Source organism: Micromesistius poutassou, assembly GCF_964030765.1.
Source record: "Micromesistius poutassou genome assembly, chromosome: 21".
Lineage (NCBI taxonomy): Eukaryota > Metazoa > Chordata > Actinopteri > Gadiformes > Gadidae > Micromesistius > Micromesistius poutassou.
The window spans coordinates 5,301,305-5,324,226 of NC_140291.1; the positions used below are offsets into that span (position 1 = coordinate 5,301,305).

The 22,922-nt window shown below is 42.5% G+C and overlaps 1 protein-coding gene across 2 annotated transcripts; it reads right to left on the reverse strand.

Annotated features, from left to right (window-relative positions):
* Positions 1–22,435, reverse strand: ptenb (phosphatase and tensin homolog B). 2 transcript variants are annotated; one of them, XM_084485762.1, is made up of 10 exons: positions 21,719–22,435; positions 15,887–15,971; positions 15,571–15,615; positions 15,307–15,350; positions 14,807–15,045; positions 14,094–14,235; positions 9,850–9,921; positions 8,272–8,438; positions 7,506–7,754; positions 1–6,480 (listed from the first exon to the last, which is right to left on the reverse strand). In XM_084485762.1, the coding sequence occupies exons 1-10, from the start codon at positions 21,795–21,797 to the stop codon at positions 6,301–6,303; spliced, it is 1,302 nt and encodes a 433-aa protein (XP_084341888.1). In that variant the 5' UTR covers positions 21,798–22,435; the 3' UTR covers positions 1–6,300. The 2 variants fall into 2 exon arrangements, with proteins under 2 accessions (XP_084341888.1, XP_084341889.1); XM_084485763.1 differs by lacking the exon at positions 15,307–15,350 and having other exon boundaries at positions 21,719–21,776.
* Between the last annotated feature and the right edge of the window lie 487 nt (positions 22,436–22,922).

Here is a 22,922-nt window from a genome sequence, read left to right on the forward strand (position 1 = left end):
TACTGTTATAAATAGTTTATTCACCTTTACAGCGTTTCTTTTCATTATAAAACAAGGAGGGGGGAAAATTAAAAGAAAAAAATCTAGGGGAGGGGCTGGAGGGTATTATGACATTTTTCAGTCAAAAATAATACTACGTTGGTTTCCATAGCGATTTTGGGACCTTTACGATAAATCGGATTTTGCCGCACCTCGCTGTATCAACGAGGCCTGGCTTTCTGTTTACCAAACGAAGATAAAAAAATAAAAACAAACTTTAATCGGGTAATAAATGACTTCATCAAAAAACGAAAACCATAAAAAAAAAAGGAACAAGTAAAATAAAAAATTAAAATTAAAATCACACTGATGGACCGTTGACTTAAAACCCTGCAATTACCTGTAACAGTGCAAAAGTAGAGTACAATAAATGTTGCTCTGGTCATAACAGTTTCTGCAGATTGCGTGACGATTATATGAAGCTATATAGAGCCAGTGTTGGAGCTGAACAGGGCTTTATATGGACAGAACCAGAAGCCCCTATACAAACACCACCACTTCTCGTCAACACCCAGAGGTTTGATCAATTTCTAGGACGGTGAAGCCAGGGACGGCCTGATGGCAACCCCAGACAGCTCTAGGAAAACGGGCAAGTCGCTAAACCTCTCCGGTGGACAGAACAGGCGTTATTGTATACGGATCTGGGATAAAAAGTTGAGCTGTTTCAGCGATTTAACAACAGGAGGAAGAAAAAAAACAACTGTTATTGGTACAAATAAGGCAAAAGAAGAAAATCCTATAGGCCACATATGCTGGTCACCTCCAAACGACATAAAAAAAATACCAAATCAAAGAAAGAAAAAAAATGAATGAGCTTAATTTTGGCAGGTTCAGTGATAAAGTGTAAACTGAAATAGCAGAAGAGAGTAGGTGGATTTCAAATCTTCTGGATTGGCTTGTGTGCAACATTGAACAACACCGTCATATAGGCCCTGGGAACATGACTTTCGAAGCAAGAGACGAATGCACCAAAAGCTACACACGCGTGTCCGCATGCATCTTTGGAATAGAAAACAACGTTCCATTCACCATGAAGTAAAAGTTTAGATATTTTTTTATGGAAAAAGCCACAATCTTGTAATCACAGTCCTTATATAACTCACTTGACATTTTCTGAATCTACAGGTCAGACAACAGCGTTTGAGATTTCCTGACTTTTTCAGAGATATATATATATATATATATATAGCTATAAAGACAAGAAAATAGTCAAGATATACACTTAACCCAATGTATCCTGAAAAGGACCCTATAATGATTCCGGTCCAAATGTGTACCTCTCTTCTGGCACAACCAAATCAGGCTGTGTGGAAAATTAGTTTTCACTTAATGATGCAAAACAACCTAAACTTCCTTTTGGCTAGTAACAAAATAAAACCAGAAATGCATTTTTCAAAATAAAAGCTCTAGTAGGTTAGGTATGGCAACTGAAGGCTTTAAATATTTCGCCTTTTTTTACAGTGGAAAATACACTCGCTGTCATTTGCAGATCAATTGAAAAAAGTCCCACTGGGGGGGCTTCGATGATACTAATGTCATATATAGACGATATATTGAGTCAACATGTGCATGGTACATGATCAAAGTGTAGCTATGTTCTCTCATCAAGCAGAGGAGGAGAAGTCGTAGTGGAGGTGGGGGTGGGAAGGAGAAAGACGATGCCATAAGAGAAGACGGACAGAGCACCATGACTGTCGAGAGACATGGAAAGCACCTGGTATACCTTAAAGTCCCACAACCCATTAATGAACTACTAAGCCATTGAGAGAAAAAAAATGGTCAACAATGTTGTTAAGCAACCAAGCTGTTGTGCCATCATGCCTTGATAATGTCATCCGAAGACAGGCAGGGCTTTTCCCTGTCGAGAACCACAGAGTGTATCTATATGATCCAGTATGATCCATCCCCTGTGGTGACCCATCTGGGGGTTAGCAATGCCGTCTGTGAGCCCCGATGGCCTACTGCGCCCTGGATGGAGATCAGGGACAGAAGAGGCCTGCGAGGACCACGTTGAAGACATGTCAATCCAACGGATCAGCAGCACAATGGGGGAATGTCGGTGTTCACTGGACACAGTGGATGTCCACTCGCTCACTCGAGACCGAGGAGAAGCTGCAGGTGGACTCGATGTAGTGTAGAGGACAGCACGATTTAAATCAATCGGCACGTCGGTTGAAACAGTCGATAGGACGTTCGATCGGAGAGTGAGGGGCCCGTTGACCGGTCGATTCAAGGGCCCACAGATCGCTCTCAAGCGGGCGATCCAAGCGGTGGACCAAGATGGAGATCTCACTGGAAATTAAACGTTGTTTGGAACCTTAATCGACTGCCACACATAGCACCTGAAGCAGTGCAGAAGGTGGATGTGTGTTTTCTGTACCACTTCATGTCTCTCCACCAGAGTCTGCCAACAACCGACGTTTCAGTTGTTGTTCAACAACCTACATAAATCGACAAAAAAAAAAAACGGAAAAAACCCTGTCTAGTCCTCTTTTTGGGAAGTATGCTGGACTGGGAACGATGACCTTGACAGCTGCAACTGTTTAGCCCGGCTTTACGGTCACTTGGGATTTAGCTGCTGGCTTTGCACTAGTACGAAGAGCGCTTGTGACTGGAGCTCCATTTCCACTGGGATGTTTTGGCAGTTTAAACAGAGCACCAGAGACTGACTAGACTCATAGGCCAGAGGAACTAGCCTGTCTAGCTAGATGATAGCACCACAGCTAAGATGACAAAGGATTCATTAAAAAGGCACAACCACAGGCGTTGTTGGAGGCTTTCAAGTGGGGTCTACGATGAACTGCCACCGTGGTTGGGAGTGGACTGATTGAGGTATGATCTTTACTAGGTTGGTGGGACATGCTTACCATGGCTGACCTCAGCCATTTTGTGTCCCTGTTAAAGACCGTAACATTCAGGTGTGTTTTTGTTGTTGTTGGTCTGATCAGGGGATCCTATGTGTCACTAGATCAACAGCCGGCTGTTTCTATTATTGCATTCAATGGCGAGGAAGTGTGTGGAATGGTTTGTATACAAAGGAATTCTATTAAAAAGGAATTCCTTTTCCACAACTGAGCTGCACCTGCGTTCTTAGCTAATGAACACGGCCGTGCGCAAATCAAAACTGAAACATCCAATAAAACCTGCATTCATGAATTCTGTTGCTTTTGACCGTTTCTGGGAAGTTTCCTGGGAAGCAGGGACGACAAATAACCACATATAGGGCCCCTTACAGGCCCATCAAGCCTCCAGCCTTAAGGCAGTCGCACACTGACCACGCCTGTTTGAAGTCACACGTTCTTTTCTATTCATCTCATGTGGCGCTGCGCTCCGCATCTCGTCTGGTGTGCGACCTGCTTCAAACTGACAATCTTCAAAAAGGTTTGACGCTAGCAAAATGTCCCAGGTCCAATAGCAACATAGTTATTAGTTATTGTTATAACATGGCTGGCTAAAATTCAATAAATGCACGATTTAGGCTTCCAAATGACACAGGCAGCAACAACTTCTACAAAATTGACTTCATTAAACATTGTACTGCTCTTCAGGTACAGCTCTAGTTAGGGTGCGTCACCCCAAAATAACTGTTCCATAATCCAAAGAAGCACCAAAACACACATTTGATATACGCCCAAGAATACAGCATGATGTCAAAAATCAAAAGCCTCAAAGCAAGTTTTCTTTCGAGGTGACAGCTCACCAGGGTTAGCTTATTTTCTCAGTGGTCCAAAGACCGCGCTAGGGTTATGATAAACACTTGCCTACGATAGTCTTAGCACCAGATAGAACGGATCAAACCTGGCCACCCCCCGGATCCCTTTTGACCCCCAACACCAGAGAAGGTGAACATAGCTTGGTTTCTGGCTTCTTTGTGTTCCAGATCGCATATTTCCAATCGCCATAGGAACAGAAACGTCACTAAACGTGGCACCCCAGGTGTCCAAAGGTGCCAGAATAACAATAATGTACGGGATAATGGTCTTAGTGCTCCATCTTGTCCTATGAACCAAATTGTCAAATGTTTGAGCTCCAGCAAAATATGTTACATGTGTTTTTAATAAATAGATCACAACAGCAATCATTGCTTTTAGTTGAGATTCCCCAAATGAATGTCATAACCCAATTAGTCAATTATAGTGACAATTGACCAATAACGCTTGAACTGCAGGTTAAAAATACACCAGAGCATTTCTCCAAGGACCAAATAAACACCACATAGGTTGCCCAAGAATTTTAGGATCTCGCCATCAAATATACAGAACCAATGGAAATCAATGAGATCTAGAAAGTGAGAGACCAGTGCACCAGTTCCCCAGAAGTCGTGAAATAAGTGTTTCACATTCCTAGGGGGGCATTTGGCTGCGACGGATATACTTCAATAGCTTAAAAACAGTTGAGAGAATGGATAAACAGAGTGTACGTGTGTGTATGTGTACGTGTGTCACACACAAACGATTAAAACTGAAAATATAACAAAAAATAAAAAAAATAAAAAAATTTCCCCATTGTAAGTTTTCACTGAACGGACACTTAAGAGTAAAAAGGCTAAGAGGAGGAGAGTAACGTGAATAAGAACAAAAGACCAAGAGAGACGGGGACTCAAACAGTTCAAGGATTCAGACTGCAGTCCAAGTGCTCATTTTGTTTTGCTAAATCCCGATTCTTTTTCAGTCATGATATTTCCAATATGTACTAACCATCTTTTGAAATTGGCTGCAAAGAAAGGGCACACAACACAACACACCTTGCAGTCTGACCATACACAAACACAAAGACGCAGAGAGAACGTTCGTTCACAGCCATGTGATGATGGATGTAGGATGTGTGTGTGTAGGTTGCACATTTAAAAAACGATTGACAGAGGTGCAGCAGATTGTGAATACTAGTCTCTTCTTCTTCATTGTCTCATTCAAACGATTGATTGAAGGTGACTGCTCCCTGCTATAGTGAACCGGTTCTGGTTGAGTTTCTCTTGTTGCCATTTGTTATTACCTCTGCGGGTGTAGAGATTAGTAGTAGGAGCAAAAATGGTGGTGAACTTTCTTCTTTTGAGTTCGGGGTAGCTATATTTTTTCATCCAATTCGACTGTTGGCGAAACCGATTGTTTGTATAAACACACCCTGACAATGTTTACCAAATCAATAGATCCTTGGAGCACCAAATGCAGAGGAAAATTAATTTAAAACCATGATTGGCGATGCCGTGGTCAATTTGTCAACTCTGAGACTGAATGTTGTTGGAGGGGCAGCATAACTGAGTTAACTTGGGAAGGGGGGGGGGAGGCAAACGTCAAAGAAACCTTGGTTTAGGAGCGAGAGAACAAGAGAGCGTACAGTCATCCTTCTATACAGCTGAAAACACTGCGGACAGATGGACAAAATAAAAGGGTGAAAGAAATTGTTAAAAAAAAAAAAGTCCATATAAAATAAAACAAAAAGTGGTCAGCATAGTCTTCTAACAGGTAAGGAAGAAAGGGGAGAAGAAAAGAAAAAGCGTGATTGTGGAGCTATTGACCCGACACCATGTGTGGGTGTAGTTTTCTATAGAAGTTTACATGTCCCTTAACCTGCACGCACACATTTCAGTCCAAGCAGCCGTCGCTGTCAGTCAGCCGTTCACAAATAGCCTCGTCTCCACAATAGCTCTTATTTTGAAGTGGTTCATCGTTTTGTTACAGGTTGGGCCCTGATTAGTAGGTTGCATCGCTGAAAGGGGCAAATAGAGCTTTTTGACTTTGTCAGCGAAAAAGAAGAAATAAAATTAGAATCAATGACAGTCATAGCGCTGACTTTCTTTGCGACGGATATCGGAGGCAAATGTGTGCAGGTACAGTTTTTTTTTTTAATATTCAAGTTTTCTCCTTTATATTAAAATGTCCTCTATCCATTCATTCTTATGTCCATCCAATCGCTTCCAGCCAACCACCTCCGACCCCCCCCATCCCCTCCTGCCCACAGAACCCCTCCTCTAAATCTGATTGTCCGGCTGTCTTGTCTTACGGTGAGCAGTTACAGGGTGAGGGTCGAGGTGGGGTGTAGGGGATTTCAACTGATCTCCAAGCGTCATCAGTCCGGGGTCCACCGCATCAGTTGGTTTCTCCCCCCCCCCCCCCCCACCTTGAGCTAACCGGCGGCTAGTCTTTTTTTCTTTGGGGGAAGTGGATGGTGGGAGGGTGGGGGGGAGGGGGGAGTCAGGGGGGGCTCTGGGGTGTACATGTACGTATGTATATATATTTATTTATATATATTTATATATGCAAGTCAGACTTTAGTGATCTGCGTCAGTTCTTCCTCGAAAGGTTCGTTCTCGGGGTCAGAGTCCGTGGTGTCCGAGTATCTGTAGTGGTCGGGCTCGTTGTCGCTCACATCGGGGGTCACCGAGTTGGAGGTGGCGTCGGAGTTGGCCCCCTCCTCCACCGTCTTGGAGAAGTACAGCTTCACCTGTGGAGGGAGCGGCGAAGGGGTTGGACTCGGTTGGACCGCACATGGCATTACGTTTATTGGCCAAACGCTTTTTGGACCAAAGCAACTTACAGTAGGTGCATTCAACCATGAAGATAAACCCCAAAAAGGTGCAAGAATCATTGAATTGCATGCAACTTCAAAAAGTAAGACACAGAAACAAAAGATAGACAGTAGGGGACATACAACTCTTATCTGCATTGGTGCAGATAGAGACAGTTAACAGGTGAATGGTGTGAAAACCACACCATTTAACTCATTATTCTGTAAGCTACACCCCTTACCCTTCTGAAATGGGCTGTAGTGTGTGAAAAGCTTGGTAGCTTGTTAGCAAGCTAACCAATGTTAACAGAAACACATTTGAATCATAAGGCACAACAAATTCAATCTTATATGGCCTCCTACCAAATAAAACATTTTTTTTTCTTTTTTTTTAAAGATGTGAGGGCAGAGTTGGTTCCATTTGAACAACAGGTCACAGATTAGTTGGACTATGGGCCATATTGGAGTTCACAGCCAGAGCAGCTTCCTCATTGATGGTTGCAGCAGGATCCAGGGGTCAAAGTTTAGCACGTTGAACTCTACACAAAGCAATAGCGTGGGATTTGCTTACAGTACGTGGGTGCGGATCCACCAATCAGGACAATACAAAACGCATTTGATTTTGGTTTGAAAGAAACACTGATACGTGCTGGTGGGGCTGCAGCCCAAGGCCTCGGTCTCTCCTGTGGGAGCCGTTTAGAGGAGCCAAGAAGACATGCCTGTGTCCGGTGGTCCGCCTACGATAACTACTCTCCAGCCACCGAGCAGAATGGTGTGTTGGCCTTGACAGCAACACTGCTTCAAGACATGCCCTGCTCTAAAAAGCTGCACAATGTTCTGAATTACTGTACTAATAGGACAACAAAAAAAACCAAAGACTTTGGATAAAAGTGTGCTAAATCATGGGGCTGAATGTGTTGTAGGCACCACCAGGGAAAAGTAATGACATGACCTGACTGTACCTTAAAATTTGGGGAGAAGTATCTGTTGGCCTTGTCCTTATTGGCCTTGTCCAGGTCGTTCTTTGTCAGTGACAGCACCAGGAAGTCCCGGTCGCTGTCTGGAACGCCGCCCCCGCCCGTCCCCTGGTTCTGGAGGACTCCGTCCACTGGCTCCCGCTGTGTCCCGGCGCTGCCGTTTTCCAGCCTCTCCACATGCTCCTCGGGCCCGGGGATGAAGAAGGTGTTGACCCAAAAGTGGAACATCTTGTCCTGAAGAGTGGCAAAAGGGGGGCATAGAGAGTTATCTTCCTAATACAACTCTCTACTATTACGAATGGGAGTGCAAGAAGGAGTGCCTCAGGGCTCAATTTTGGGCCCCTTGCTGTTTAGCACATATCCATCTATAAGTGCAATGTCTACTTATTTGGACACACCTTCAATATTAATAAACTTTGAACCAAACAACCAGCGGTGCTCTGTGCAACAGCAGGCCGGAGCTTCAGGACTCTGCAAATACACCTTGCAGGCTGTCGCCTTGCATGGTTGAAACCGCCGTTGGTGTGTGAATGTGCGCATGAATATGGGAATATTAGGCAATATTGTAAAGCACTTTGAGTGGCCACTTATCAAGTGCTATATAAATACAGTCAATTTACCATTGTAAACAGACTAGTTTTGCGAGTGTGTCCTCAACTACGTTAAACTATGTCGGCAACACTACGTTGGGCACAGGCCTATCAACACCTTTACAGATGTAGCAATGAATTGGTGTGGGGTGGGGGCTCACCTTCTTCATCATTTTGTTCTGCTTGTGGAAGAACTCCACCTTGATGTCCCCACAGACAGGAAGTGGCTGGGGGAACTCGAAGAACATGAGACGTTCTTCTCTCCGTGTGTGGGTTGGATTGGACGTGTGGATCTTTACCTTCACCTGGTAGACCACAAATTGGGGATCTGGAGGAGAGAATGGAGGGGAAGAGACGTTGTAAATTAAAATTTCTTGCATGCACAGATCTTCATGGAGACATGATTCATCTGAAATTAGGGCTGCACATATATAGCATCTTCCTGTAACTATTATTAGTTATTATTATTATTAGTTAAAATTAACTGGCGGATTGGTCATTACAAAATGAGAGGCTCATGCCCCCATATCACAAAATGAAATTATTTGGCTTTGCCAATCTACCGTTTTAATTGCACTCCTAATGATATTGGATCAGTTTCTGTTCTCACTAACAGAACTGGACTTCAGTTACATTCCCCCAATGGCAATGTAAGAGATGGGTGCTCCAGGGTCCATTTTGGGCCCCTTGCCGTTTACAGATAAATATCATTACTGTTCGGCGGCAAAAGATCCAAACTTGAGAACCCAAAACAATGAGATGAAAATACATTCCTCTCTATGATTGACTATGCCATGATTAGATTGCCAAAATTATATGACTTTCGTTTTCATTGCGTGGAAGGATTTTCGTTTTCATTGCGTGGAAGGATTTTTCATCATGAACAAATCTAATTCTATACCAATGTTATTTGTACTGAAATGGAAAAAAGTGTCCCTAAAATAGCATTTGCATTAGGCAAGATCCACTTAAATCCAACTGTTCTGAAATCCCCTACACAAACAATTCTCATGAGACACCCATCCCACTTCCCCATCTCCTATCAATGAGAGAAGTATATTAACTGACCCCGTTCAGAAACATTGAAGAGGCTTCAATAGTTCAACTAAAATGAAACAATGAATGCATCACTCCAGTCAACACAGCATACAGAGTACGATAAAGAGAAGAGTGGCATCTGAAGTCACCAGATTAGAAATGCAGTATTTTCCCCCTGATTTTGGCAGTATGAGTTTTGTGACTCTGGCCGTTCACTTTAACAGTAGCCACCAAAACAGCAGAAAGTTAAAGAAGACTATTTTTAGAACCCATCTGCCAGTGTGGTTAGCATATGAAAATTTAAATTACTAAAAGTTTGAAATCAGCTTAGGAAAGCAATTTAAGAAACCTCAGTCAGGAAATTAAGGTTTGCAGAAAGAAACTCTGCAACCACAACACATCTCTTAAAGGACACAGTATGTGGCAGGCAAACATGGAATATACATATAAAAAAGGCAGGGAATTAAGGTCTTGGAATAATACTAATGTTATTTCTTTAGTGATAAACAAAAACATCTGTAAAATAAACATCCATTTATAAAATAAAATGATGTACCTTTTGCGATTCTCGTATGATGCATACGATGAGTAAACTGATGTAGGACATGCCAAGGTGGATATATTTGACCAAGAATATGCAATTAAACATGTTAAGACATTCAAACTGTAGGTATGAATAAAGTAAATCTGGTTAGTTTTACCCCAGTGCCAATTCCCTCTCCTGAAGCCATGAGGAATCACTGCATCGCTCTTGTTTTTTACGGCAGAGTCTCCTTGAAAAGAGAGGGAAAAAGATCAACACACACACAGTCACACACACACAGTCACACACACACTTACTAGAGCTGGGTGATACTTGATCATAAAACTATTTAAAATGACCCAAAGAATATGTAATGGCTGCTTTGGCTTTACAAACCACACAGAAGATTCAAGAAATGGTCTCTGGGATGGTGATCAAGCACATTTAGTGACACAGCATACATTGTTGGTTAATCTTAAAGAGTCTACCGAGATCAAAACATGAGCTCAATTTATTGTCATGCACCCTGAGAGACTAAGAAAAGATTAACATTCACGAACAATATCACAACCGCCAAAAGTCCTGGGCGATATCTAGTCCCATATTGTGTTATTGATATGCTTATCACCCAGCCCTACTAGCACCCACGACATCAGAGACTGGAGATAGGGAGAGAGTGTGCCAAGTTCGGTTGGGGATGGATTTAAAAATTAAAACTACTTAAAAAGACATGCAGACTAGAAAGGATGCAAGGAATACGAAAATATTTAATCTAATATGCAGTCCATATCCCAGCACGGACTCGAGTATTCATTTTGTAGGTCCTTTTTTTTTGCACTAATACATTCTAAGTTGGTTTTTAGCTGTATTTTATACAGACCATGTGCGTTACACCAACCAAACTAATACAATACACTTCTATGGTAGCGTCTTTCGTTCACTTTGTAACAATTTTTTTTAAATTATTGTGATGTCAGGACGTTTCTGGCAGGCGGTCAGTATGTTAAACATGTTGAATGCGTGGACTACTACCCAGGCGACCTGCTTAGCATTGGCAAACAAAACTACAACCTCTAAACAACAATGCATCACTGCAACAGCAAAGGCTTTTGACTACAAAACGATTTTTTGAATACAATATTTTTGCAATCGATTATGATTTGCTTGATGAGTGCGAGTTTACTCGAGTACATGTGTGCACCCCTACCAACTAGAGGCCCATACGACCAAAGCCTTTAGTGTGACATAACTAGTGATCGACCGATATATCGGCCAACCGATATTATTGACTGAAATTTGCGTTTATTATGTGTATCGTATCGGCTGATTTTTTATTATTATTATTTTTTTTTCCCCCGACATGATTTACACACAGTTCAATAAATGTACCTTTTTTTTTAAATTGAGACTTAAAACATTTGTTATCATCAGTGTCATTTTTACATTGTAAATTGAGGGAGCAAAAGCAGTATCGGTTTAGCCTGGAAATCCAGACCCACATCCGAAAGCTGTAGGGTCTGGCAACGAGTAATGAAAATGGCCCAACTCGAGGGGCAGCACCAAGCATTGGAAAATATCACTGCATGCAATTGGATAACACTATGAGCAATCAGAAGAATACAAGGGGTGACGTATTCAGACCAGCGGAGCTAGCCAATAGCTAGCCGTATCCGGTCTGTAAAACAGCAATGCTTTTGGCCCGCCTATATCAGATACACAGATGTGATTGGTTAATGTTCTGGGGCAGGGGAATTGGGGAGTGAGTATACTGCTCGTTCCCAGAGTGACTCGCTGAGCAAATTCAAATTGTGCTCTCGCGAGAACTCTGGATTTCCAGGGTAGTATTGGCTCAAGAAAATCGGTATTGGCCATAAAAAAATCCATATTGGTCGATCCCTAGATGTAACCCAAACTTTACCATGGGATTTGAATGGCTGATGCAGTCAGAGATAAGGAACTATAGTGAAATATTTCAAGTTATAGCCTGTGATGATTTACAGACATGTACATTTGCACAATGAGTGAGTCAGACAAGAAAATTACATTTTATCATGCAGTGGGTTGGTATTAAAATTAGACGCATTACTGCGTGGATCCCAATGCTTGTAGAGAATTTGATCAGATTTCAGGTAGAAAAAAAAAAAATCATATTGTGCCAATATGCTGCATTTAAGGAGTCAGCTTCATGGCTTTTTCGTGGCCATATCCGTTTGGACTTCAAATGAATAAACCTTCCACATCATGATACAGAGGAACAAACCAATCAACCATTGGTGATTCATATGATGACCAAGTAGGCACTTATTGTGCATACCAGTAACCATCGTTAATGTGGATGAAACATAAATGAATCCTTGGTCTGTGCCGCCTCTATTAGAATGTCTTGGAGGATCCCAGATAGCCCCAGGCGGCACAGCACATGGCGTTGAGGAGCCGACACCTGTAGACCACGGTCTCAAGCACTCATGCCATCTATATGGGCTTATTAACCTCATTGAGTAGCAGTTGGTGGAAAACTTGAAGAAAAACTGTAAATGGCTGGCTCTGTTTTTCTTCCAATGTCTGATTAAAAGTGACCTATTCATTTTGTTTATTGATCATTTAATTTAAAGAAAAACTGTAAATGGCTGGCTCTGTTTTTCTTCCAATGTCTGATTAAAAGTGACCTCTTCATTTTGTTTATTGATCATTTAATAATAAAAAAACTCTCCTGAGTGTCCACCCCTTTTTGCCAACAACTTTTAAAGGTGGTACCCAGATTAACTCGGCTTTTGCACCATGGCTAGGCCTGTCGCGACAAGCAATACAACAATTAATCACACAATAAATTCAAATGAGACGATAATTTTGGCGTCCTCGATAAATAAGCTTTTTTTCTCTATCTAAGAGACTGGATGACAAGAGTTTTCACTCCGGAGCATCAGTCTCGACAGACCCTTCTCGCTTCCTTAGCGTAATGAGGAGTTAACCCTCGAGTCGTGTCAGTCACTTGTCAGCCGCATGGTCTCTGTGTGGGGAGGCGGAGCCCTGGCGTTACAGAGTCAGAGCCCGTCTATACGCGTGTCTTCCTAGACATTCTCGGCCAGAGTGCAGCATGACAGCCCCGTGAGGAGTAGCAAGTCAGAAAAAACGCTAGTTGAGATTTGGAGGAATGAAAAACAAAGATGGAATTGGTTCAAAGCCGAACGCGACAGCTGCTGTGTGGGAGCACTTTGGGTTCAAACCGAATGACCGTGGTTAACAACTTAACCTGTGCGAGCCAGTATATCGCATTTGTTGTAAAACGGTAGCAACTAAACGTGCCAATACAACAAACATGCATCTGCACCTAAAGCATAATTATCCGATGCAGTTTTCCCAGCTGCGAAAAAAACAGATCATGGGACGTCTCCGTATTCCCGAACAGTCCACAATAACTGTTAAGTTAACTGAATAACTTAAAATGTCTTCCAGTTCCAGTGTTAAATATTCTTTAGAAATTACAATTTATTGATTTTTGAAAGGTTGAACTATGCCATTATCATTATATTAGTTGAAAATGGTCTCAAAACGGCAATATTATCGCTTATCGCAATAATTTCTGGGACTATTTATCGCCCAGCACAATTTGTTATTGTGACAGGCCTAACCATGGCACAGGATAATGAACCAATAAAAGCTAGGTGCTACCTCCGTGTCACACACACAATCATTAGGAATCTTGAAGAAATATTTCCTCAAAAAGAAGGTAGACACAACAGAGTAAAATGACAGAAACCGAGCGTAACCAGACTTGCTCCATGCACGTTCCCAGGCCTTGAAAGCTGCAATGCAAATGCATATGCACCATGGCACATGGTTCACTGCTAGTGCAACAGGGTTAGTATGGACACTCAAAGCATGGCGGGAGGATCACTACCTAGTCAACCCGTACGATTTTCAGATGAGGTTTGGATATAATCAAGGTGAATCATGTACAGTTTAAAGTGTTTACATTTGACATTTATCAAGGCATAGATTGACGTATGTGTGCAGAAGGAATAGTTTGACTGGACTGCACGATAGGGCCAAAAATGATATCACGATAGGTTTATCAAGTTGATCAATATCAATAATTCTCACAATATATATTTAATGATAATAATGCCAAATTTACAGTTTCAAGTTTTCTGTGTTTGTGTTGGGAACAAACACTGCATCAACACCATCAATAGGTAAAGTGTAGCTCAGTTTCAGCCAATCGGAAAGAGCCAAAAAATGTTTACTGTCCCTGCTAACAAATACCCGTTTCAAATCTCCATATTTTCATTATAGAAGATGTACCAATAAAAATGCTGACAACGAGACTGTTGGACGTCTTGAGAAGCAGCCAAAGAATGTGATCCATCAAGGAAAAGTGACCGAGATAGACAATAGACAGGCGAAGAGAGTGATCAAACTTACTGCATGTTCCTCCGGTGAACATGGGGACCGTTTCAAAGACCATCTTGTGGAACAACAGGGCCACTGGCTTGTAGTCCAGGTTGTTCCGCAGGAGGTGGCTGTAGTAATACACATATCTCCTCTGGCTCGGGATGGTAACACCCTAAAGAAGCAAATATTGGGTAAGATGATGCTGATACGGACACAATACGTTCCAGAATGAGACATCTAAACGCTTCTTTAATAAAGGTGCCTTTTAATTGCAGTGCTGCTCATCAACACTGATCAATATTCTAGGTTACCGAATGTTTTGCCTGATTACAAACAAAATATTTATGGTGCCATGCAAGGCAGACGGACACTGGGAAATCACTGTATATATTAACCAAAACAACAAAAAATTTACCAAAGCCCCTTTTTATAACAACGTTAACCATGAACAACAAGGTCTCAGACCTTATACTGGCCGATGTCTCTAAAAGTGAGTCAAAAGGGATGATACCATTTCAGCTAGCTTCATTGCAACAGTTTAAGATGTAATTTATTGATCTCAGACTGGAGTTTCAGGATGAACAATATTCATTCATATACGCTCATCAGAACTCTTAATGGCCCATATGCCAAGACATACACATGAGTGTGTATGTGACACTGTGACGAAAGCAAAGAAATCCCCAACTAACAAAAACAACCACCAAACTACACACCTACGAATCGATAGATGGGCGACTCACCTTTTTGTCCCGGGTGCGGACCTCCCCATAGAAGTCAAGGGCCTCCTGGGCCTTGAGGAACTTGCCCCGGTGCAGCAGGTAGGCACAAATCATGACCCCGGTCCGGCCCTTGCCCGCCTTGCAGTGGATGGCCGCCACGTGGTTATCGTCCTCACTCAGCCACTGGTCCAGGTCCTCACAGAAGGGCTTTATGAGCTCCAGCTGGGGGGGGTTGTGGTCCTCAAACGGGTACTGGGCCACTGAAGGAAAGGGGGAGAGGTAGGCGGGCGAGGCAGGTTTATTTGAACAGCACATTTCATTACACAAGGCAGATGATTCAACATAAGGCAGGAGGGAATCTGGGGGCATCTTTAGTCGACGCACACAGCTCAAATCTGGGATAGATGATTCAGACATGTTTTACCAAAAACCCAAAGTAACGCATGATAAAGCAATGGCTTTGGGTTGTATGTTAATATACGTGGATATAACACACACACACACACACACACACCCCTTACCCCGGCAGTTGAACTTTGTGGCATCATACTGCCGCTCTACACATCTTGGGAACACAGAGAAGAGGTGAATGTTAACAAGTTACTTTTAAAAAAAAAATATATTTGATTATTTTTGCCCCTTTATGGACAGGACTGTCAAGAGAAACAGGAGAGTGGGTTGCAGAAGAGAAGGACAGACATGGAGCATAGGACCACAGATGGGAGTCAAATCTGGGTCGCTACAAGCTTTCCCAAGCTCAAGGCCGATGTCCTCATGATACTTACAGATTGTAAATCTTGTAATGATTCTTGTGTTTGGAGTCCAAAAACCTGGGAGATGTAAAGAGTAAAAGACTTTCAATAAATATATATATATGAGGCAAACTGTTGGTGTTCAGGACATAAAAACACCAGGTACATCATTGACAGAGGTACACAACAGAATGAGAAAGGGAGACGGATGATTCATGGACAACCGGAAGGCAATGTCAAGGTCAGGTGGGAGGGCCAGTTAACCAATACAAAGACTGACGTATTCAAGCAGGCACGTATAACACACACACACACACACACACACACACACACACACACACACACTTACCGTACAACGTCATCTATGTTGTTGCGGTAGACACCCTCTAGCTTCTCCGCAGGGAACCCCATGGCGATGATGTTGGGGTATATGTCTGAACACACGTTTGGTTAAGGGAAAAGTGGGACACACACACAGCTTTCACTGCCCTTTCTGGTTATGTTTTCGATGAGGGGGGGGAGGGGCGGCGGTGGGAGAGAGAGAAAGCTCATCAATTATTCATTGGAGATCGGCCAAGTGAACTTTCACATTTTTTCACGTCTCTGTGTTACCAGGGTGGGAGGGCTTTGAACCTTGGAACATATCTAAACACCCCTGGAAGTCGCTGTTGATTGACCGACTACAGTATGGTGAGAGTAGACAAATAGCAGCCACCACATCGGTGACTGGCATGGCACAGCATCATTCTTGTACACGATAAAAACTGACCAGGTGCAGTGAAAATGCCTAACTTCCTATACTATTCTTCTCCTTTAAGTCCCACCCCCCACACTCATCTCTTTGTCTCTCGGACCCCCTGGGGTTTGAAAGCCGCGGTACATCGATGCAACACAGAAGGAAAAAAAAATCTGCATGCAGGCTTCCAGCGCGACCGCGTTTAGCAACGCAACAACGTTATAAACGGAAACAAAACCATGGGGGTGGAAGAGATAGGAGAAGCGAGAGAAGACACAGGTGCGGAATGGTTTCAAATCATGACATCATTGATTCTTAGACAATGGTGTTGATACCAGTACCCCCCCCCCCCCCCCTTTCCCCTCTCTCGCTCCGTCTACCTGTCTCTTTCTAACTCCACTTGAGCAAAATGGATTTCGTTGAGAATTCTGAACGCAAAGTTTGACTAGTCCAGCACCATCCTCTCAAATTTTCCAGTCTTTCGCCCGCCTCTCCCTTCAGCTCATCGGTGTCACTCTCTCCCCTGCCTCCCTTGCTCTCTTAAATCATGACATCATGGATGCATCTGCTATAGAAAACACAATCACAAAACCGGCCAGGGGAACACAGGTTTTGCAGGCTGTAGAACGGCATGTTTGCGTCGCACCTCTGCGACGCGAACGGAGGACGTTCGGTGCAACTAGGAATGTCATCAGTACGCAACGCTCATCCTTCCTCCACCCTCTTCCCTTTCTTTTATCCCTCCTCCCCTCTCCCCCTTTTCCCTCTCTCTCTCTCTCTCTCTCTATCTGTCCCACACGTCAAATTGACTCTGAATATATCTGAGCGGGATCGTGTCCAAGTCAGTTTCAGTTTTCTTTTCTTCTTCACCAGACAACTCAAAAGGGTGGGGCGAAGCCAGTCAAGCGAGACAACAACACACATTCTCTTCTTTCTCCGAAGAGCAGGGGGCCTTTCTCTGAGTTTCACTCCTCCTCAGCGCTCCTTCTCCAGCATCTGTGCCTTCTCTCTCACTGAGTTCCACCAGCATAAGGCACTTCATTACCACCATTATCATAATATTGCCATTAAATTTAACGTGGCAACATTATCCGTGCCTAGTCCAAATAATAAATGTACAGCGCAGAAATTGGTGGCGCCATGACAACCAGTGGTCAAGTACAATACTTGACATATTGACAAGATGTCGATACGTTACTTCGTTGTCACTTATTGCTTTGGACAAGGGCTTGACATTGTGCCTATGGAATACCTTTCCATGACCCCCAAACCCGACCCCTTGATAACACGTTGTTTATCAAGTGTATTTGAAAAACCGCCTTGCATTCAGTAGCCATTTGATCCATCCGTTAATGGTGTGTTAGGTGTGTGTGTGTATGGTGGTCTTTGTGGTCGAATATCAGACCGAGAGCGCATCTTTCCCTCTCTTGCTTCATTCAACCAGAGCCCCTTTCTCCACTTCCTCTTTGTCTCCTTCCAGCATCACTCTCTCTCAACCGCGCCTCCCGTCTCTTCGCCACTTCCATATGTCTCCATATCCCCCCCCTCCATCATCCCTTCATTTTCTTTTCCTTTTGTACCGGGTCCATTTTTCTTTCTAGTGCCTCGATCTGCCACCTTTTTCTCTCGCACACTCGCTTTCCGCTTGAGAAAAAGAATGACATCATCGATGTAGCCATCATTGTGCCAACCAAAGTCTGCCCTCTAACAGGTTCACATTAAGAGCCCAGAGAGCGAGAGAGAGAAACCTTTAGTATAATTACTTAATTAACTAAAAAAGGGAAAGCAGTAAATTATTAATAAAAATAATAATTATAAGAAGAAGAAGATCTTAGTTCTGTACACACTCAAAAAATTGATATTTTAAATACAAATCTGCAATACAGTCCTAATGTAACAAAACAGCATTTGGAAACCATCATGAATAGTTAACCGAGAATTTCAAAGTAACTTAATAAAATAGGATTTGTGCCCGTGTCCCGTTTTTAATTTCTGCTGCTGTTCTTGGTTTCCACCGGGGAGATCTCCCAGTCTCTTCCACCAACAAAATAATTGAATTATGCATACTAAAATGACCTATTTTGTCAAGCTAGGCCTACTACTCAGCACTGCTGAGGCAGAGGCAGCCTTGAATCAACTCAACTAAGAACACACACATCCCTCAAAACACAAAATTCTCTCAGATCCCTGTCATGGTTAAATGTTGTGCAGCTAGACAAAGTTTTTTTTATGGTATTCACCAAGAGGCTAACCAAGTAGACTGCAGATTATTTAAATTTTGCATACTAAAAATGACCTATTTTGCTGGTTCTACTTGATGCTGCAGGAATTAAGAGACATGAGCCTCCAGCTGAGCAAACTGGTTAGTAAACGTTGAGAAATTCAGACCACTTGGGCCAGTGGACCAGGGAAAGGTTTATGGGACCAGGGAGAGGTTTATGAGACCCGGCCTAGCGATTATTGCAGATTGCCCTGTTAAATGCCAATTACACATTGTCCTACATTCTGTCCAAGAGCCTTATGAGTCAGCCTACAGATAAGCAAAATACATCTGCTTCTTGCTTCTGCACAATAAATACCTAAGTCCAATGAAATTACATTAGCTTCAAACTAAATAGATGTAAACATATGTGAAAAGTCTCTTTGAGATGCAGCAATTCTGCACTTGCAGGAAATTGAAAGAACAACACACAACCATATCCTTCACAACACTGGTGTCCAAATACTAATCTTCAAATTAAAATAGCACAGTGGAGTGGGGTTAGCCAATATAAGCATGACCCCTTCCTATTTCAGTCAGCAGATGGCAAAATGAATAGGGCTACAAAGCTCCAACTGTACGCCTCCAGTTCAGGCTCCATTGACAGCTAATATCAACCCTGCTAAAGTATCCCGTACTAAGTAAATAATCGGCTGCATACCCAAAAGGCAATATGCTGTAGCGGGCCCAGCTTCCATTATCCCTCTGGATGAAAATATTGAATTCCCCCTTTTGGGAGGGTGTGTAACAAATTGAAGATCAAGTTTAAATTCAAGTTTAAAAACACCAACTCCACCCGCATCAGACCGAATTCAAGTGTCTCAATGTAAATGCAGTTAAATTTACTTTAATGTGATTGTGATTTTTCGAGTCATCAAGTCAAGAGAATGCTACTAATTATGTATCAATGTTTTAGTAATGATTTTGATATTTGGGGAGAGTATTCCACTTTCTCACAAGTTCATCTATGTACACCAAAGACAAAAGAAAATCTTCATTAGCTGCCACTTGTAACAAATACTATTGCACCCCACAGTGGAATGACGATGGCTCATTTAAAAAATATTAAAGTGTTTGAGACTAATTGCAATTGTTTACTGCATGCACCATTTAACAACTCCCTTGACAGGAATTGCTCTTGACTCATTTTGTAAACATTACACCCCCTAAAAATAGCCATATGATACTGGACATTAGATTTTACAGAAGTTCACGGCCAAATATTGAAGCAGCTTAAAAATTATATGAAATACTTTTTTTTTTTTAATCCATTTGGATCGCCTTACCCTAGTGCCCCATGTAACACTTTAACGCTAGGAAAAGACAACACATTTTAGCCCACACTAGGCTATATCACGGCTAACCAAAGTCTCATACAATGCAATGGTCTCTTATCACAATATTGACATTGGCCGGTACCAGCATCACCAAGATTCTGCTATGCACCACGGCCGCCATATAGGGCAATACTTGCATTACAGTGTGTGATAATATGTGCTCCTCATTAATCTTGTCACTTTTCACACGTTTTAATTGACAGCACATGGTTGTGTTTTTATGCCACATTCCCCGATAGTTCATTTGTTTTCACATGCAAGTGACAGCCAAGGGGTTTTCATTCACTCGGACTCAAAGTTGAAGGAGGGCTTCATATCTCCTATAATATACAATGCAGTTCAGTAAATTTAACTAGAGTCTTTGTGGTCGTGCTTTCTCATGATGCCTCTGTGTTCGGAGTGGGAATCATCGCTTTACTCAATTTGTGCGACGTCCAAAATTAGACTCATACTGACAATTCGTTGTTGTCATTGCAAAAGGCTCACACACTATGGTTGCAAAGCGTGATTTTGCAACACGGCATCAGGTAAATTGATAAGCCATTACAATTATTTTTAGATTTGTCTAGTTGAATTTGCAGATAACGCGCTGACGTGATTTGATTTAATAAAGCAATAACTATTGCATTTCCCGTTGCAGTATAATCTGCCAAGAACGGTATCAAACCATGATTGACCTTTGGTCTTGGTAAAGTATTCCAACTACCACGTTTAAGCGTTTCCACCAATTAGAATCTACGGCCAATCATTCCTAGAATAATTATCCATCAAAGAGGCTACCCTGCGAAGTTCCTAATGCCAGTCTACGGTGCCCTGTCCACTGGAGTATATTCAATTTAACATAGTAATGACATAGGTTAGGTAATAGTAGCATATACAGGGACGACTGGCGGTAGGCCTAATCATTAAATATATATATATATATATATATATATACACACACACATTTTTTTAGAAGTTAAGAAAGTCTAGCTAATTTCACAAAAATGTGTAACAATCTATCAAGGCTCTTTGAGTTCACTATTGATAACTTTTTGCTGAGTTTATAATATTTGCGTTAATCGAATATATGTTGCAGGCATTCATATTTGAATGTAAAATATGCACATTAAACAACTAGCCAGTATTTGCCAAAAACGTTTCCGTTCCTCCATCCCCCCCAAAACCCTATCCCAAACCCGAGCGGTCAAATCGTCTCATGTGTAAATAAGCAAAGCAATGTGGAGCCAAATAAAGTGACGGCAGGTTCCAAGTAATCAAATAGGTTATAGAAATACATGATCAAATAACCATTATGAAAACATGCCCTGCTATTGTAGTCAAATAGTGGCACCGTTAATTTGACAGCCACTCATTTGAATGCACCCTATAATGGTTCGTTTTCCAAAATCTAAATAATGATCATGTGCAGTTTTTTAACCCCGACAAGTGATTATTGGTTTGCACGTTCGCATGGCAAGCCCAATATCAAACATAGGTCCAGCTCATGCTGCGTCTTATTCCAGAGCTCCTGTCTGCGCTCTTGCTGATGCAATGCCAATAACCATAGACAGGCTGGCTTAGCGTGGCTAGCTAACCAACTACGTGGGTATCGAGCTGCGTAACCATACATTAGTGTTCAACGACTCAACGTTAGCGCTACGTGTTGTGCGGCTCCATGTAGTGTGCAGAGTCCTGGTACAGACACTGGATTATTAAATAGCGGCTGAAACGGTGTGACATCGCAGTAACGCATGCACTAAAGTTCGCAGCGCTGGTCGCTCCGCTGGGCTGCTACGGCGAGGAGCTAGCTACAGCGGGCAGGCAGACCTCGATACTGTACATTCTGTCGAACAAAAAAAAGGATACAGGTCAGGTCCAAGTCAAAGCCATCTTCTTGATAACGCCTTTTGTTCCGACTCACTATCTCTTTGATAATGGCAGTCATGTCGGTGCCTTAAAGTCTTTTACACGGCCTTAAAAAAACGTTAAATTATTTCGTCTGCTTTCGCGGGGCCAGCGGTCCTCTTTGGCCGTCCCGTCGTTGTGTGTGGACGGTAGGACCGACAGAAACGATGGCTAATGGTGACAGCTAGCTTACAGCCTGATATTACTTGGCTAGCTGCAAAGAAAATCCCTTTTTCACGGGGGCGTCCTTTATATCTTACCCGAAAGAACCAAAATCGCCATATTTCTCCCTCGCACCGGTTGTCCCGAATATAAATCCTTAAAGAAACGCTGGGATGCTGGGCAGATGTGTTGTAGCCTTAACCCGCTAGCCGCACGGCTCAGTGACAGCTAGTCTAGCCGTTGGTGCCGTCTTCTGGGTCACAACCAAGCAACGTCGGGGACTGCACCCTTCTGTCACTGCAGGCCCCGGATCTCCTGCTCCTTCGGTTTAAAGCAAAACCATCCGCGGCGCTCAATGGGAAAATAATCCTGCTATCCAAAAGAGTTGATAATCCAAACGGACAAGTCCAAGTCGTTGATTTTACCAAAGACGCCGTGATTAAATGCAGGTGAGCGGAGAGAAAAAAATCTCTCTCCGATGTGCCTGAAAAAAGAAGTGCAAGTAGCAGTCACTATCACTACTGACTGCCTGCTAGTTGTGTTAGCTCGTTGCTGTCTGGGGAAAAGCCAAAGCGTTCTGCCAGGGAAAGCAGGTTGCCAGGGTGTAGAGCTATTATCCCCCTATTCCTCCGGCCAAATCCTCACGATTAAATGAAACATGGCACCCCGTGTGGTTGATTAACGCAAGAAGATGAGGTATTCATCCCTACAGCATTTAAAACTCATCCCTACAGCATGTAAAACTACAACTGAAACTGTGAACACAAGCTTTTCTGTATTCTTTCTTTATTCAAAGTCCATATTCAGAGTTCATGACCCTGAACTATCTGCTACTTGAATGATTAATGAAGATGGCGACATTATAGGTGTTATTGCATTAATACTCGCTATGTTACACAGATAATGTATTAATAATATATTATTTATTTTAAATCGAACCCACATTTTGTTTATATACATATATAGATAAATATTGCAGATGCAATTCTAATTGCAGAAATCA

Bases quoted from the DNA above. Each gene is read 5' to 3' on its own strand.
- ptenb (XM_084485762.1), bottom strand. From the start codon at position 21,797: ATGACTGCCATTATCAAAGAGATAGTGAGTCGGAACAAAAGGCGTTAT. The intron at 9,922-14,093 runs GTAAGTTTGATC...TCTCTTTTCAAG, and splicing joins GTTCACCGGAGGAACATGCA to GAGACTCTGCCGTAAAAAAC. The intron at 7,755-8,271 runs GTGAGCCCCCAC...GCCACTCTTCAG, and splicing joins AGAACAAAATGATGAAGAAG to GACAAGATGTTCCACTTTTG.